The following is a 16,162-nucleotide window of genomic DNA, read 5'->3' on the forward strand; positions in this document are numbered from 1 at the left end:
CAGTGTGACACGGCGCTCCATCAAGTGGCAAGAGTCCTTCCTCCAATATTTCGACGTATTTCAAAATTTATGTTGCCAACGCACTCCACTAAGCTCGATCTCCCACCAACCCAAACAGCTCCCCAAACCATCACGCTGAAACCACCATGCTTCACAGTTGGCTGCAATCTGTTGAGCCAAAAGTCTTGGTGAGGCATTCTCCAGACCCATATCCTTCCACGGTCCGAAAATTGAGTGAATCTTGACTCGTCTGAGAACAATACGGTCTTCCAAAAGTCCAGAAGCTTGGTCATCATATCACTTACCCATTTCTTTCATCTGACTATGTTGACAGGTCTTAATAAGGGCTTCCGTTTAGCTGCTCTGCAACGATAACTCAATCTGTGGAGAATCCATTGAACAGATTTCAGGCTCATCCCACCAACTTTGGCCACTTCTGCAGTCGTTAATCTGGGATCCATTTTGATGCTCCTCTTGACAGCCCTTTTTGTTCTCTCCGATGGACCAGGACGACCCTGAACTGCATGATGATTCTGTTGACTGTCAAAAGTGGGATTCCCAAATTCTGTGAAACTTGCCGCTGACTTATTCCACCATCTGCTTGACCAACTATCCTTCCTCTAACAAAATCTGACAATTCGAGAGAACCTTGTGTTCTAGGCATGTTGTAGCACAAGATAATTAGTGTGCGGACTTTTTTCATTTATATAGTGCTCTGTGAACACAAATTAGTTAGCATAAATCAGTTAAATGACGAAAAATTAGGTGTCTATTTACTTGTGACCACTCAGTGTATAGTGGGTGTGTTTATTTTTGTAATGAAAATTACATTTTTTAACAGGTATAATTATTTTTAATATATATTTCCCTGTTGCAAATATTTGTTGCATTTAACACATTAATAAAAAGAATTATCAATTCACCTACAAGTTAGAACTCAGCTAATTAAGATATACAAAACATCCAACCAAACTGTGTAAAGGTAAATAACACAGACAAAATAGTATCAAATTGGTTATAGAAGTTATAATACATTATCCATAATGGAAAACCAAAAATAAGGAAATAAAATAACAATAATGAAATAATACCTTCATCAACTACACACCTTTGTTCAGAAATATGGGAAAAAGAAAACCAAATACTACAACTCATCCGAGCTTGCAGTAGAGTGACATTTAAACCAGACACACACAGATAAGACTTGATCAATATTGAAACTACAAAATAAGTGTTTGGTATTTAAGATACAGAAACTAGAAAGTTATTTGTAAAATGTGGCAGAATGTTACATCACTCTCACCACAAACTAATTAACTAAAAACCCTCTGACATTTAATTTTATAGTTAAAACAACTGAAAGAAAGAAACTGTAGAGTAGACCACTACATTAAATGCAAATTCGTAATTTTTGAAAAATAACATTTTTTTCATTATTTTATTACACATTAGATATTAATAAATAAAGGATGTTGTATTAATGAATGTATTGCAAGTCCATGGATTTAAGTCTAATAATATTTTATTTATTTCACAATACCTATAACACTCAGAAAAACACTTACAGCTAATTCTTTATAAACTGAAATGGCTCGCTGGACATCTCCTCTATCAACATGGCTTTCCTGAAAAAAAAAATGAAATATTTCACACAAATACAAAACTATTCAAAGGTTAAAAGTCTTGTTAAGATTCATGGAAAGTAAATATCCTTACTTATCCTGAAATTATAAATACTTCTCATAAACCTGCTTTTTTTTAAATCTTAACTGAGAAATGAATTAAAATCATAATGGAGAAAAGAATTTGAGACTTCAAAATACATCTTGAACAGTTTGGCAAAAATGAGAGAGTAAAAAATGTAAACTCCAGTGTTGCACACCATTCTGTTATCTGTTTACTATAAAACAGTATGGAAATTAAATAATTTTTTCGCTTAACCTGGCATGTTTTCTTGGCTTTATTATTGTATATAATGCAAGACAAAATTTTTGACTTGCACTAAATAATTACAAAATCATTATTTGGAATCAAACACAAAATGCAGTTTTGAACAATATTGATTCTCATCAGCTCAGTTGTGTCAACATCTTTAGTACAGTTTCAGCCACCTGGTAATATTCACGGTGTATTTAATACAAATGTTTTTTCATCTAATGGTTTTATATATTCGAATTTGAAAACTTAGCACACATAAGATAATACAACAAGAAGAGTATTAAACAACCAAGATAGTATTTCCATTTTCAATTGCTCAAGTGCAAATTGAAGTATTTTTTAGATGTTTAGACAACTTCATAAAAAACAAAACTGTATTGTTTATGTATCTTTGTCAAAGGATTACAGTATCATGGTTCTTTCAGAGCTACTGTATTTTAATATCATTCTAAAAATGCATAGCCAATTTACCACAAAATCAAGCCTTGTTTTGTCTACAATCTTAGGTTAAAACCTTGTAACAAAAAATGTTTAATTACTGAATTTATTGGAAGCTAAATTCACAATTAAAAAGGATTCTTAAAGGCAGCATATATTTAGATTTTAACTTTAAATACACATTATCTGAAGCTCCTCAACTACTCTTGTCAATGCTGTTATGCAATTATCACAGTAAAGAACTGTGACAATATAGGAATAAATTCATCCTCTAAACCAATTACCATATAATTCACTTTAAAGTGGTAGGAACATCAATTAAGGCATAATCAGGAAACTATAAGAACTTGAAATAGTAACACATTGAATTTGAACTAGCTTGGGAGTGGTTGTCTGAGCCAATTTCAACAAGAAATATTTCTAAAGACCTTTTGACTGCCATGTATGATGTATAAAAAATTAATATGATAAGATTAAAGAAGCTCACAGAAGAAAATATACAGAAAGTACTGTAAATTAATGTATTTACAAAAACTGCTCGAATCTACTGAAATATGTAAATAAGATGTCAAAAGAATGAGCAATCATAACCTGAAATTAAATATTTAGCCTCACCAATATCCTAATCAATCTCCCATGAAGATAAAATTATTGGTACCCCACAACAACTCTTCAAACACAGGATTTGTTTTCTCATGATTAAATATTTACTCAATACATTAGTCTCTCTTAGATACAACTGACCTATCTGCCATTATAAAGAAGTCATTATTCAAAGGATCAATAATCAGATAAAGAACAACAGAGTTCAAACTGTGCTAGTCACTATTGCCAAGGCTTGAGCATAATGGTTTATATACTGTAGTTATGATGGATAACCATTCAATAAAGATAACTTAAAATTGTTTTGTGCTTTATGTAAAATAATTAATTCAATGATCACATTTATTTCATAAAATATACATTTTAATTTCACAGATGTAAAGTATGACAAATTGACACCAAATTTATTTCCTAAACAATTGTACCTCTGTTTGTTTTGCACATTTAGCAGGGTTCACAAGTCCGGAGAAGCATTTTGTTGTTTGTTTTCAGCATGCAAAAGTGAGGTGAGATGTTTATGTTTTTGCTTTTTTTAAGGCAATGTTAGACAGAATCTATCTTTGTACAAAAATGTAAGTGATTTATTCTTTGGTACGTGTCATATATATACAGCAAGCCACAGATTAACTACTCACCAGAAGAATTACCGATGTCATACATCACCTGACATTGAGAAAACACTCATTCTGACTGCTGATTGGCTGGTGAAGGTTTTCCCAGCTTGTGTAATGGTCTCATTTTATTGGCTAATTGTGCACTACATGTCAACTGGTGAAATCAAGCACAAACTGTTGTTGAAATTATTGATTTTTCCTGATAATCGAGGTAGAGATATTCATATTTTGAAAAATATTACATCATAAAATATGAAAATTTCCCAGCCTTAATATTCTTTTCATTGTGTGGCATCTAATTACTCACCCATTGTGGACATCAACAAACTACAGCTGAATCATCACTGATTCAGATTATAGTACATACATGTACATAAAAAATAAAATAAATGAGCACACAACAAACACATGTTTATACATTTTTATTGAAAGGAAGAAAATTCACTACTCAGAGGTCGTTGTCTGACCTTCTGCCCAAAAATCATAGTTGTGTATCACACCTGTCAGGAAGTTGTTTATGGGAAGCCAAATCAATGTAAAATTGTTCTGTGCACAGAAAAAAAAAGTCATATGTAAAAGAAGGTCCTTACTGGGAGAGGTCATATCCACCAGGGACTACTGTACTCAAGATTACATACATGTACATCCAGAAAATGTAGAAGTTTAATTCATTTTTCTGACCATATGCATGTCAAAAATTAAGTAACTTTACTAAAAACTAATTTTATCTCTATAGAAAGTAATTTTTTAGTCTAACAATTGATAAAACTATGATTTAACTTTTGTTCTGACAAAAAAAGAATAATGAAATTATATTTTCTCATAATCCAATGTTATCATAATTTTAATACATTATATAATAAACTATATATTACCAAGCAATCTCCAACATAATAAGTACGTGTTTGCTAAACCACTCTCAGCCAGTTAAGTCTGGAGTATTGTTATGTTCCTGCAAATTTGTCAGAATACAGCTTATTTTATGAATTGAATGGTGTAAAACAATCATGAAAAAGAGAACTATAAATAAAGACACAGTAAATTTCACAGGGTTAGCGGGAATGATTATTCACTGAAAGTTGACTTCTGGCTATTAGTTGTTCTAATGCAATTTCAATGAGAACACGGTGTTTTCTTCAAAAACACTTATATATTCATCTTCCCAAGCTTCCTAAAATTGTCAGAAGAGTCAGTTTTAAAGCTGACCTGCAAGTGCAAGGTTGCAAAATGTTTGAAATATTATTAATAGTGCAGCATGTGTGGATGTTATCACAACAGTATACCTATAATCAAAAGATTAAACTGTAAAAGAAATCAAAATGAAGAACAACATCCATGTATTGAAACTAGGTGGTTTCAAGAACATTCCAAAAGCAGTACCTAATCATGTAAAGAGAAGTGTCAGGCAGAACAATGTCAGATATACAAGACTGTTTAGTGTAAGTGTTATTATTTAGTTCATTTAGTGATCTAATATTTAATAATTGTTTATTTTTCATAACAAGAGTGTTACAAATAATTATTTTAAAGACAATAGTTATAACAAGTTTCATTACATAACTTGATAACATTCGTACATTGTGTGTGTGTAAGTAAACTGTTGTAATTTTACATCACACTACTCGAACCTTCTGTATTTTTCTCACTGCCTTAAGTGAGCATTGTTAATTCATAGAGTCTTGTAGTTTGTACAAAGTTCTAAACATCAGTTGGACAATGGATGTATATATAGGCAATCAAGTTTAGTCAAAAGAAGTGAAATTAGACTGTGTGATCATTAGTTTAACCATAATGGGCAATATTAAAGTGATTTTCACAGTGGTATTGTATTAACAGAGATAAAAGAGAATAATCTGTCTTGTCAAATGGTGTTCTAAAGTAATTGAACCCACCCGTGTGGACTTTGACAAAAAGGAAACAATTATTTGAAGTTCTGGATACAACTATGGTAAACCACAGGGTAATGTAAGTGAACCTATCACAGATTGTGTGATAAGAAACAAAGTAGAGAAAATTCATCTTGTCAATTCAGTTCTAAAGTAACTGAACTAGCCTGTGTAGACTTTTGACAAGAAAAGGAATTATTTAAAGCTTTAAATACAACTTTGACAACCAATAGTGAAAAGAATTTTTGTACATATCTTGACTTCTTTTGAATATATTATTTTAAAAAAAGTGAATTGGGTGCTGTCTGTTTATTGTTGATGCTTATTACCAACAAGTCACAGACACACCTACTGTAAAAGAATCCCAGCCATATTGAAAACCTGACAGACAATGGCAGAGGGGCAATACATACTGTTGACAAGTTGCTTACTGTGTTCAGCTTGGCAAACTGTAGGAATTCTCTTAACATGAGCATTCCCTCCAATGTGAATCACATTGATACAGAAACCTGCATAGAACCATCAAACAATCAACTTGGCAATGTGCTTAGTCTAAATAACACCATCCCCTCAGGAAACATGTGTGCAACAGTGCTGCAGTGGAGTCCCTTCAGGCTTTTAGGAAACATTTTTGGTAGAAAGAATTTGATACATTATAAATGGGAAGGATACGATGAGAAACTTGCGTTATTAGTTTGATATAATCAAAAAAGAATGTCTTTCCAAAGCAGGTAATTCAAGAGTTGTTGTATGTTTCTTATCACTTTTGAAAGTTTTAAGTAATGAAGGAAGAGGCTGAAGGGTTTAGTTGAATTTTGATAATTTTGCCACTGGTCACAGTGACTTTGATAAGTTCAAAATGGTAAAGCACTGAAGGGGAAGCCTAGAAACATTCAAAGGTTCAATACAGAGCACTGAATTCACTATTTCCTTTACCTAAGAATCCACATGTATGATTCTTATCTCAATAACCTTACTTCTTCCAACCATGTGGAACATCTTTCACGAGCTTCCTATTTTCATCTTGTGACAAAGTTCACACACAGATTCACAACTCAACATATATTCCACAATCAGTGGAATATATGACTGTGTTTCTAGTCAATGATACTTTTGAACTTGTTAAGCAGATTACTGATTCAGTGATTACCTCAAAAAAGTAAAGGATGTATGGAATTACCTAAAATATGGATTTGACCAGAACCTCAAGAACTTAACGATACTGGTTGCTGACCACATGATACTTCCCATGGATCATTATCAAATAATGATGATAATGGTAGTGATGGTGTGTCCACTGCTTGAAATACATGTGTAAGCACATGTTTGATTCCTTCAATAAGGCTAAAAGGCTTCATCTACATTCCAATAGTTACTCATCTGCAGAATAATAATTGAATGATTGCTATAAAAAAGCATAGCTGTTCTGAGCCATTATCTTGAGGGTAGTGAATGAGCAAATTGCAAATGAAGGCATCTCAAATGCAATGACATAGACAGGTGCAAAGCAAAGGTGTCATCAAATGAGACTCTTGTTGCCATGGGTTTCAAGATGAAGTTGGAACCAACATATTATTGAGAAAAGACGGTGAAGCACAATGGAAAAAGAAGTATGGGTTGGAGTGAAGTCTAATAGATATTGAAGAGAGAGAAAAGATGACAATGACAATTCATAAGGCAACAGTGAATAGTGGGAGAAGTGATTAGCCCACAAACAGCAATGAGTTTAAGTATCAGGGGCAACAGTGACAACCCATGGTCAAATAAGGAGACAATACAGGTAGATTAAAAAATAGTTAAAGATATTCCTGTCAAAAAACAAAAGAGACTGGTATGGATACCAAAGTTATTGTCTCCTTTGCAATAAAAAAGTGCTGAAGATGCAGTTTTGAGTGGTATCTGCAAGACAGCAAAGTGATCAACACAGATAGGTTCCTGATGACTATGTGCCTAGTTCATAATTTTCCTATGGGTTGAGCTAGATGGCTAAAGAAAGGACAAATGTATAGAAAGAAGTATATAGTATCCTTCTGAACAAAAAGATGTTCGGTCTACGAGAAGTTGACAAAGCAGAAAAGAAGGATTCAGGGTGGATGCTTGAAAAGCTGCTTATAAACTATCCAAACAAGTCTGTTCTCCCCCATGAAGGCAAAATTCAGATTGAGATCATGAAACTAGTCAATCGGGCCAAGAAACAACAACCAAAACTGAGAGATAGAAGAAGGAGGCAAGGTAAGCTAATTTTTTACTAAACATTGTTGCCCAAAAGCTGCATATCAGGCCTCCAAAAGAAAATGTCTCAATGCATTTAATCCTATGGCCCCCAGTGCCATTTTTAAATTCCCTTCTGCATATGATACTGCATTACATTAAACATTTAACTGCAGTTTTCGTGTCATGTGATCCACACACTTTGAAAAATCTTGACTTTAACACTGTTTCTCTGTTAGACACACAAGTTGGCACGTAAAAGATTTTTTTTCACACTAAGAATGTATGTCTGACTTAATTGACACGAGATCTAAAGTCTGCAAGCTGGGTTTTCAGGAAAACAGATATAAGTTTTCCAACCCTTGACGGTTGCCATGCCCACCTTCTACACTTTGCTTTGAGGTCTAAATATATATGTACTTTGATACAAGTGTATATAGTCATTAGAAACAGCTCAGTTTACACTATACTCTACCAATGGTTAATTTGAAATTGGCACACAGTTTTCGTTACAGTGTACATGTAATTGCCATTCCTGTTGTTGTCTGCTTGATCGACTACAGTACGTATGGTGGTTTTTAACCTAAATGTGCTATAGTTAAAGAGACAGTTAAATTGTATTTAGGTCCTACTTTTAAATTTGGTTAATATCATGTTTGTTTTATAATTAGAATGGTTTTATGATTTTATCTTGTCACATGGATTTAGAAAGGTTATAAACCAGATGGCATGTATAAGCGCCATCTTATTTCGGAAACGCTTCTCTCCGGGGAATCTGCTGAAATAAATACCTGTGGGCATCAGTTAATGTATGGGTATAAAAGATAATAGAAGAAGAATTTGAAAGGAAAATTAAAAATAAACTCTATGTGAAAAGACAGACTTGAAATTACACATATAAAAATATCTGACTATTTTAGAGGATTTCTATGAAGAGTTGAAAGGCATATGGATATTTCCATTTGTTAATTTTAAACATTTCACAGATATAGTTATTGATGTAGTAGAGAATATGGAAAATAAAATATTAATATTTACCTTAAAAAATTTTGATATTCATTTATGAAATTCTAGAGATTATACAAATGAAATGTGAAAACTGTAAGATAAAAAATAGCATTTTTATACTTCACATAAAAAAATCTCCTTGCAGGTGAAATATTCAAAGTGTGAGTACACATAGCTACATAAAAATAACAAATTTTTCATTAGAAATAGTAGAAAAAATCGAAAATGTTATATTTTTCTAAAACTACATTCTTTTAGGAATCTTCATGACAAATTTTAAACAATTTCATCCACTAGTTCTATTTTTGGAATGATATACGAAGAGAGCGATGTTACATGCTACTAATAGTAGCATGTGGTTGCCAAAGGGTTAAAGCTATAAAGTAGAATTTCCTTCCAATAGTCAAATCAATAAGAGGATAAAAAGCCTCAAGCAAGCAAGAAAAAAACAATAACCGCAAAATATGTTCTCTAGCTCTGCTGCATGGTCAAAGTAATAGGAAATATATGGTACCAACAACAGGACTAGCTGATAAAACATAAAAACAAAATAGTTTAACATTAACAAATACTGTGTGCATAATTTAAGGACCTTTGAGTATGGAAACACACCAAAATCCAATGGCCTGATTGAAAACACAACTAATGATTATTGCCGATTAGGATACGCCAGCAAAAGAATATGAAATAAAATCAATAGCGACATGACAAGAAGGCATCAATGGAAGATACACAGTACAATAAAAAGAAAAACAGACACTAAATGAATGCCAGTCAGGAAGAAATGACTGAAAAGGGAGATCAGTATGATAGCTAGTGAGTAGCAGGTAAAAAAAGAGACAGAAGTAGCCAAAAAGAAGGGAAAAAAAACAAGAAAAATCATTGTCAGTAGTTACTAAGGTGACTGTTCTCATCTTAATAACCATCACCCAAATCTGATTGACTTTGGTACTGTAACCCTTTACTCATACAGTCATGTTCTACCTATCCCTGTAAATTACTTATTTCTGCAGTTGGCAGAAATCCTACCCACTTGGCAAATTACTATAATGTTCTCCATTTAAACCAGACATTGCTTGTTGAAATTTTGTGTATATTAATAAAAGAATCTTTTATTTCCATTTAAATAAATAAAAATATTACTTACATATAGATGTATATAACAGACACACAAACACTAGTTAAATAGTATATGAAATTTATAACTATTAAGTATTGCCACCGAAGTGTATCAGCTCTATATGGCAAAACATGAAGGACTAATAAAATACAATCCAAAAATATATTACCTCTGTGTGCCTCTGCAACTCCTGAAGTAAACCAGGATATTTTTCTAACCTTCTGAATGGTTGGCTAAGCCCAGAAGTTAAAAGTAGGATTCCTGGTGCCGGGGCACCATGTTCTTCCATAAACCTGCATAGTACATTTCTGGAAGGTAATAAATAGTTAGTAGCAAAATATTTATATAACTGTGAAATATATAATTTCATAAAAGTCTGAAAAACAAGAAATATTAACATTCACTAAAATGGCAACAAAAGATCTTTACCCAAGACAGATCTATGAGAAGACCTAAGGGTTCATTAGAATAAATATTAAAACAAAACATAAAAAATGAGAGTCCTTTTATACTACAAACTCACCCAGTTAACTAATTTAAAATATAAATTTGAAGTCTATATGAACATATTCTGACACTAATTGATAAGACAATGCATTTAAATTTCACCCTGTTCTAATCAGTTAATAGAGATCATTCCATCTACTGAAAAGTCATAGTGGCAAATGCATGATGTGACTGCATCTACATTATTTTGACTGGAATATCAGATATTATTTGTATCAACACAAAAAATGGAAATCTTATTTACCAAAATAAAGTACAGTGCTATCTCTACTATCCATAATTTAGCTTACTGCCAAACTTCAAGTATCTGCACATATTTGGCCTAGACATTTAGGACTTGTAGGTGATCACTAACTTAATCTTCCTCCTAACTCAACCAGCAAAACCTCGTCATCGAGATCATCATCAACACAAAGGTAATGTGTTACTGTAGTATCATGTATTATTGTTTTCAATATAATTGTTTATGCAACATTTGAATTATTTAATTTGAATTTATCATGGTTAGTAATTATATGGTACATAAAGTCCAGGGGGTGGGGTACTCAACTATACACACATGGCCAGGAATGGACATATGCAGACAGAAGAGATAGCACAGTATATTTAAAAACTCTGATAAATCTCAGTATTATAAAAGCAGACTAGACATCTTACTTATGTGTTTCAATCACAGCTACAGCTTTAGGATGATTTGCACAATAGTTTAAGTGGGCTATCTTCAGATTGGAAGCAGATTGCATGAACACACCCCCTATTCGCTGATCTTTGGCATTTTTTCTGTGAGAAAAATGTTTAGACAACAACAGTCAACAATCAGCCTAAAACTTTCAAAATTGGTTTTGCATATAGAAATAAAGCTTAAAAATTTACCCATTCTTGCATGAAAATCTCACAGCAAAATATACAACTATATATATATATATATATACACACACACACACAACAATAACAAAATAAAACAAAAAAAACTGATATTTTTCTAAGAACACTTTACAAATATCAAAGATGCAACTCCCTCTAATTTATAAGCATACTTGATATTGAGAATACTGTTTCAAGAAACATTACCAAAAACTGATTAAGAGGTATAAAAAAAAAGGTTAAGAAAGGGGGACAGTAAAAGTAAACACACATAAGAACAAAGAACTGAACACAGAACACTCATTAAGCATGATGAACAGAAGGTAACAGAGAAAATAAAGAGCTTGTATAAAGAATAATACAACAGAATGTGTCATAATTTCTAATACTAGTTTACACACAAATACATGTACACACAAAGAAGAACAAGGGAATATACAACCACAATTTTGATAAAGATGATAGATACTAAATACATAATAAATATAATACAAAAAAGAATAATGTGTGTGCATGCTAAAATCTCATTGATTTGTTACTGGTTAGGCCTAACATTGTGGTTGAACTCACTCAATCAATGAGGACTGAATACACATTGCAAAGTTCTGGATCCTTCAAATTCAAAATTAAAAGTTTAAAAATTGCATAAACAACCATCCCAGTTCTAATAAAATCTATTAATTAAATAAATTCACAAACACCAATACAATATAGGATTTATTTTAACTCTTTCAACATGGGCTTGGTCCCAGGAACTGACCATGTGACCATTTTTACTTGTATATAGTTTTAATATTATAACTTTTAATAGAGTATGTGTACTTTACAAAATTTGACAGAATTTTAGTAAACATTACGTCATTTGTACAAAAAAAATCAGTTCTTTTAGTGAAGCATTTTTGCTAATAATTTGTCCATGAATGAATCAAATATTTATTTTTACTACCCCAAGAACAAAGTGATTTTTATGTAAAGATTAAAAAAATCTCAATCTTCATTTTCATAATCACTAAAACTTTTTTTATAGTAAAACTTTATATTTCATCTGTTATTACCTCTACCCTAACAGTATATTTTATTCTTCAGCCAGTAAGACAAATCAAAGTATAATAAAAAGTTGTAAAATCAGAAATAAAATGAGCAGCTTTGCCCTGTTTTCTTGATTATTATCAACAAGATTTCAAAGTACTTCTCTTGAGAGTTTCAACTGCTAAACAATTCACATTTATTTTCTATGTGTATTTTACTGTCCATGACGGAAGTAGAAATCTGCTGAAGATGAAGCAATAAATTGCTGATTGTGTCAGTAGACTGTTTATATGACACCGTAATACAATATCTTCGAAAGCAACAAAGCATGCACGAAGGGATAGCTGACTTGACCCCTGCTCCGAGAACAGTATGTCTAATGTATTGGATTATATATTTTACAGTGTTTACTAGGAAATTTAACTTTAGTAATCACACTGCACTTAGAATCTGTGAAAACATTTATGCCAACAATAGGCTGTAGAATTTATCGGCTTATGATTGTATCCTAAATAAGTATTCTCCAAAGCAATAAGACTGCAATTTCAATCTGTCAAGATGTTTATTATATGGTTTGGTGCCGATACAATAAACATCAAAATTCTTGGAATATTGGTAATCCTTCTGTGATGTTATAAATTTAGCAGTATACTGTATAGGTGTACAAAGATCTTATTGGTGCACATGGTTGTGAAATCCTACTTACCTTTCAGCAAACATATTCATCAACCAATAAACATTCAGGTTTCAAATCTGGTTATTGTTTTGCAAGCATTCAAATTTAGTCTAGCAATCTGACTTTGGCTATTTCTCTACACTTTGTTGGAAGATGTAAACAAATTGGTACCAAACAAATCTATTCTACTTGAAGCATATTTCTTGCTACTGACTTTTTACCTAGAGGTAAATAATTATTATTTATATCTGGAATCTCTGTTCAATAGTTTTAGTATAAAGTTGTTAACCAAAATACACTGTAGCTGTTTCTGTATTTTAGCATAAAATGTACTGCTTCTAAAATCTATGATACACATCACAGAATATATATAGATGTAAAGAACTAATACACGTCATATAATACATATGATAATGCTATACAACAGAGAATACATGATGCAAAATATAATATAGATATGTAATGTTTTTTTTCTAGAAATGGAAGCTAAATAAAAACTTAGAGCGAAGTTCTAGGAATTGAAAAAGAAAAAGGTTCTCAATGAGAAAGAGATGCAATTTTTATTGAAGGCATCTTTCTCTTCCGACAAAAGTAGCAGTCTGTCAGGGAATCAGTAGTTGAGGAAGCTGATGCTTCAATTGCTATGCCCATAACAGAATCAGGCTATAAAACAAGATGGCTTCAGGTAGAACCAGCTCTTCTTGATTCTGTCTCATGGACAGGTAAAAAGTAGCTCGAAGGTCTTCATGAGATGAAGATGTACAGGAACCACCCAGACAAGCTACACACCACAGAAAAGAGGCAGGCACATGTCAGTTCTACAACCCCAAGCATAACCTGCAGCACATCTTGGCTTACACTTTGAACTTCCATATCCACAGTCCAGCATGCTATCAACTAGGTCACACCCAGCCAAAAACATTATGAGCCAAAGTCAAAATTATATGGCAAGGCCTAAAACATTACTATTTTCAATTTCTACTGTTCATAATATTTATTAATAACTTAGCCAAAAACAAAAAAAGGAATATTCCTATTGAGTTATAGATATACTTATAGATACAAGTATAATGCTCATAATATGCGTGCCATTAATCCGTAATGCTCTACCTAGGATTTGTTTGAAACTTCTCTGAATTTGTTCTTTCAAAGTTTCAAATCAGTATTTGCCATGATCTTGACATTTAACACATATGTATAAATCTTAAGTCAATTGGTTTCTGGATAGATTTTAACAAATAACTTTATATTTTTGCAACAGACTTCTCCTTTTATACTTGAAAAAAACACATCAAAAAAAAATTTAAAAAAAGATTGACAAGTCAATGTGATAATAATTGCACAAGTGCCTATAAGAATTTAAAATGAGACAGAATAATATTTACATAATGAGAGAGAACTAATGACAATAATCAGATAAGTTCTAATAACCAAATTTCTGTTAAGGCTTTTTTTATAACCTTGCTTCAGTCTCAATATGATATATTTATGTCTGTGTTAAAACAGAGATGGGAATAAATTTATCACATTGTTTGTTTAACTAATTTCAATTATAAGAAAAACAAACTTTTAAAATATAAGGAAAAAATACATAAGCCAGTATTTTTCATGATCTTTAAAAAAGTAAAAGAAATTTCTAAATATATTACTTAATTTGCTTTAGAATTTTAGACTACTAGCATGCATTTCATTCCTTGCAGCACAACACAAAGCTGCAAGCCAGTATACAAAAGATTAGACATAAAGGTGCCAACAGACAACACTATAAATAAATGATAAAATTCTTGTACAAACTATCAACTTGGTAAAATTACATTTATAGTTTCAACTCTTTACAATATCTGGCTTACTTTCTAAGACCTTCAAGTTCATCCAATAATGTTGCATGACAATCCACTAATTCATCTAGGTTTCCTAAGAGTGTGGCAAACTCCTTTTCATTTAATCTAAAAAAGTAAACAAAATAGTTAGTAGGTAAAAAAAATTATCAATTATTAAGATCCCTATAGCATCAATAAGTAACTGTCAAAACTTAAGTATATTTTCACCTAAAACCTCCCTCAATACACAATGATCAAAGGAAATCTCTCACATACAAATCCAGAACCTTTATTTCATTGAATGACTACAAGACATCCTGACATTTAGATCCAAAATCTCTAATATCAAAATAAGTGACCAAAAGAAACTGCTACATTTCAACTCAAGAGCCATCATCTCTAATGAGACTGAAGTAAAGTGTCTGACATTTACACTAAGAGTTCTGTGATTTAAAAAGCTGGCATTTACACTCAGAGCAGAGAGTAATGAAAGAAACTGATATTCAAACAAAGAGCTTAGTGATTGACTGAATAAAACTGTCTGACATTTATACTCAGAGCTGAGTGGGTGATTGAAGAAAACTGACATTTATACTCAGAGCTTCCATGATTGATTGAGGGAAACTACTTATCACACTGTTGTTTAGAAGAAGGAAAAAATTATGGGAGCAAAACTTTCAAATGTCTTCTTTCTTTCAATGACCAAAAAATAGTTTTATACAAAAGCTATTTCCTCCTTTCATTCTTACTGTGTTTGATATATTCTATGGAAAAACCTACACTGCTTAATTATTTATTGTTTATTATTAATGGCTATTTTTGTTGCTCTGTATGCCATGAACATGAGAAGATACTTTCTCTTAGCTGTAAAATATCCATATTTAGTTACATGTATAGATGAGTTCTGTGTTCTCTTTGGCAGTTAAATTTACTAAGTTTATGAGTGTTAGTAGTATATGGAGATAAGTTGTTAACTGACATACAAATACTCATTTATACATTTCTAACTGTAAAGTTTTCTTAAAACAGGACAAGGAAAATACAGTTGAAGAACAGTTTTCAGTTTTAGTTTTCAACTGCTTCACATTGTAAAAATAATATCTTACTTTAGCTTGTACATCATTGGAATGCTTTGTTTTTTTAAGTAAGACAATACTTGTGTTGTTTACCAAATGCTGGAACTTTCCAATTTCTACAAAATTTCAGCTAATACATGTATTATTTGAATTTTTATCAAGTTATTTAATTCCACTTAAACAGCTTCACCGCAAAAATTAAATATTTGGTGGCACATATATGTGTCTCTTACTGTCTAAAAATCCATAACAGTCCTTCTACATTCATAAATGACTTGCAAATCCTAAAAACTATGAAATTTCCCACAGAGTTGGTGACAATTATCTCACAAAAACTAATGTGAAGTAATTACTTAACCCAATTACTATTGG

General features: G+C 31.7%; 1 protein-coding gene across 4 annotated transcripts in view; it reads right to left on the reverse strand.

The window, feature by feature from the left end:
• Positions 1-16,162, reverse strand: part of LOC106463004 (rho guanine nucleotide exchange factor 7-like) — an 86,574-nt gene that overhangs the window by 48,867 nt on the left and 21,545 nt on the right. For all 4 annotated transcript variants that reach the window (XR_002611391.1, XM_022390406.1, XM_022390404.1 and 1 more), the window contains 4 exons: positions 14,745-14,840; positions 10,983-11,105; positions 9,988-10,126; positions 1,566-1,625 (listed from right to left, as the gene is read on the reverse strand). Coding sequence is in view for 3 of the 4 variants with exons in the window: in XM_022390406.1 (XP_022246114.1) it covers positions 1,566-1,625; positions 9,988-10,126; positions 10,983-11,105; positions 14,745-14,840 (418 nt within the window). In the remaining variant the exon portion in view is untranslated. The remainder of the gene's footprint in view (positions 1-1,565; positions 1,626-9,987; positions 10,127-10,982; positions 11,106-14,744; positions 14,841-16,162) is intronic.

Source organism: Limulus polyphemus, unplaced genomic scaffold, assembly GCF_000517525.1.
Source record: "Limulus polyphemus unplaced genomic scaffold, Limulus_polyphemus-2.1.2 Scaffold1298, whole genome shotgun sequence".
Lineage (NCBI taxonomy): Eukaryota > Metazoa > Arthropoda > Merostomata > Xiphosura > Limulidae > Limulus > Limulus polyphemus.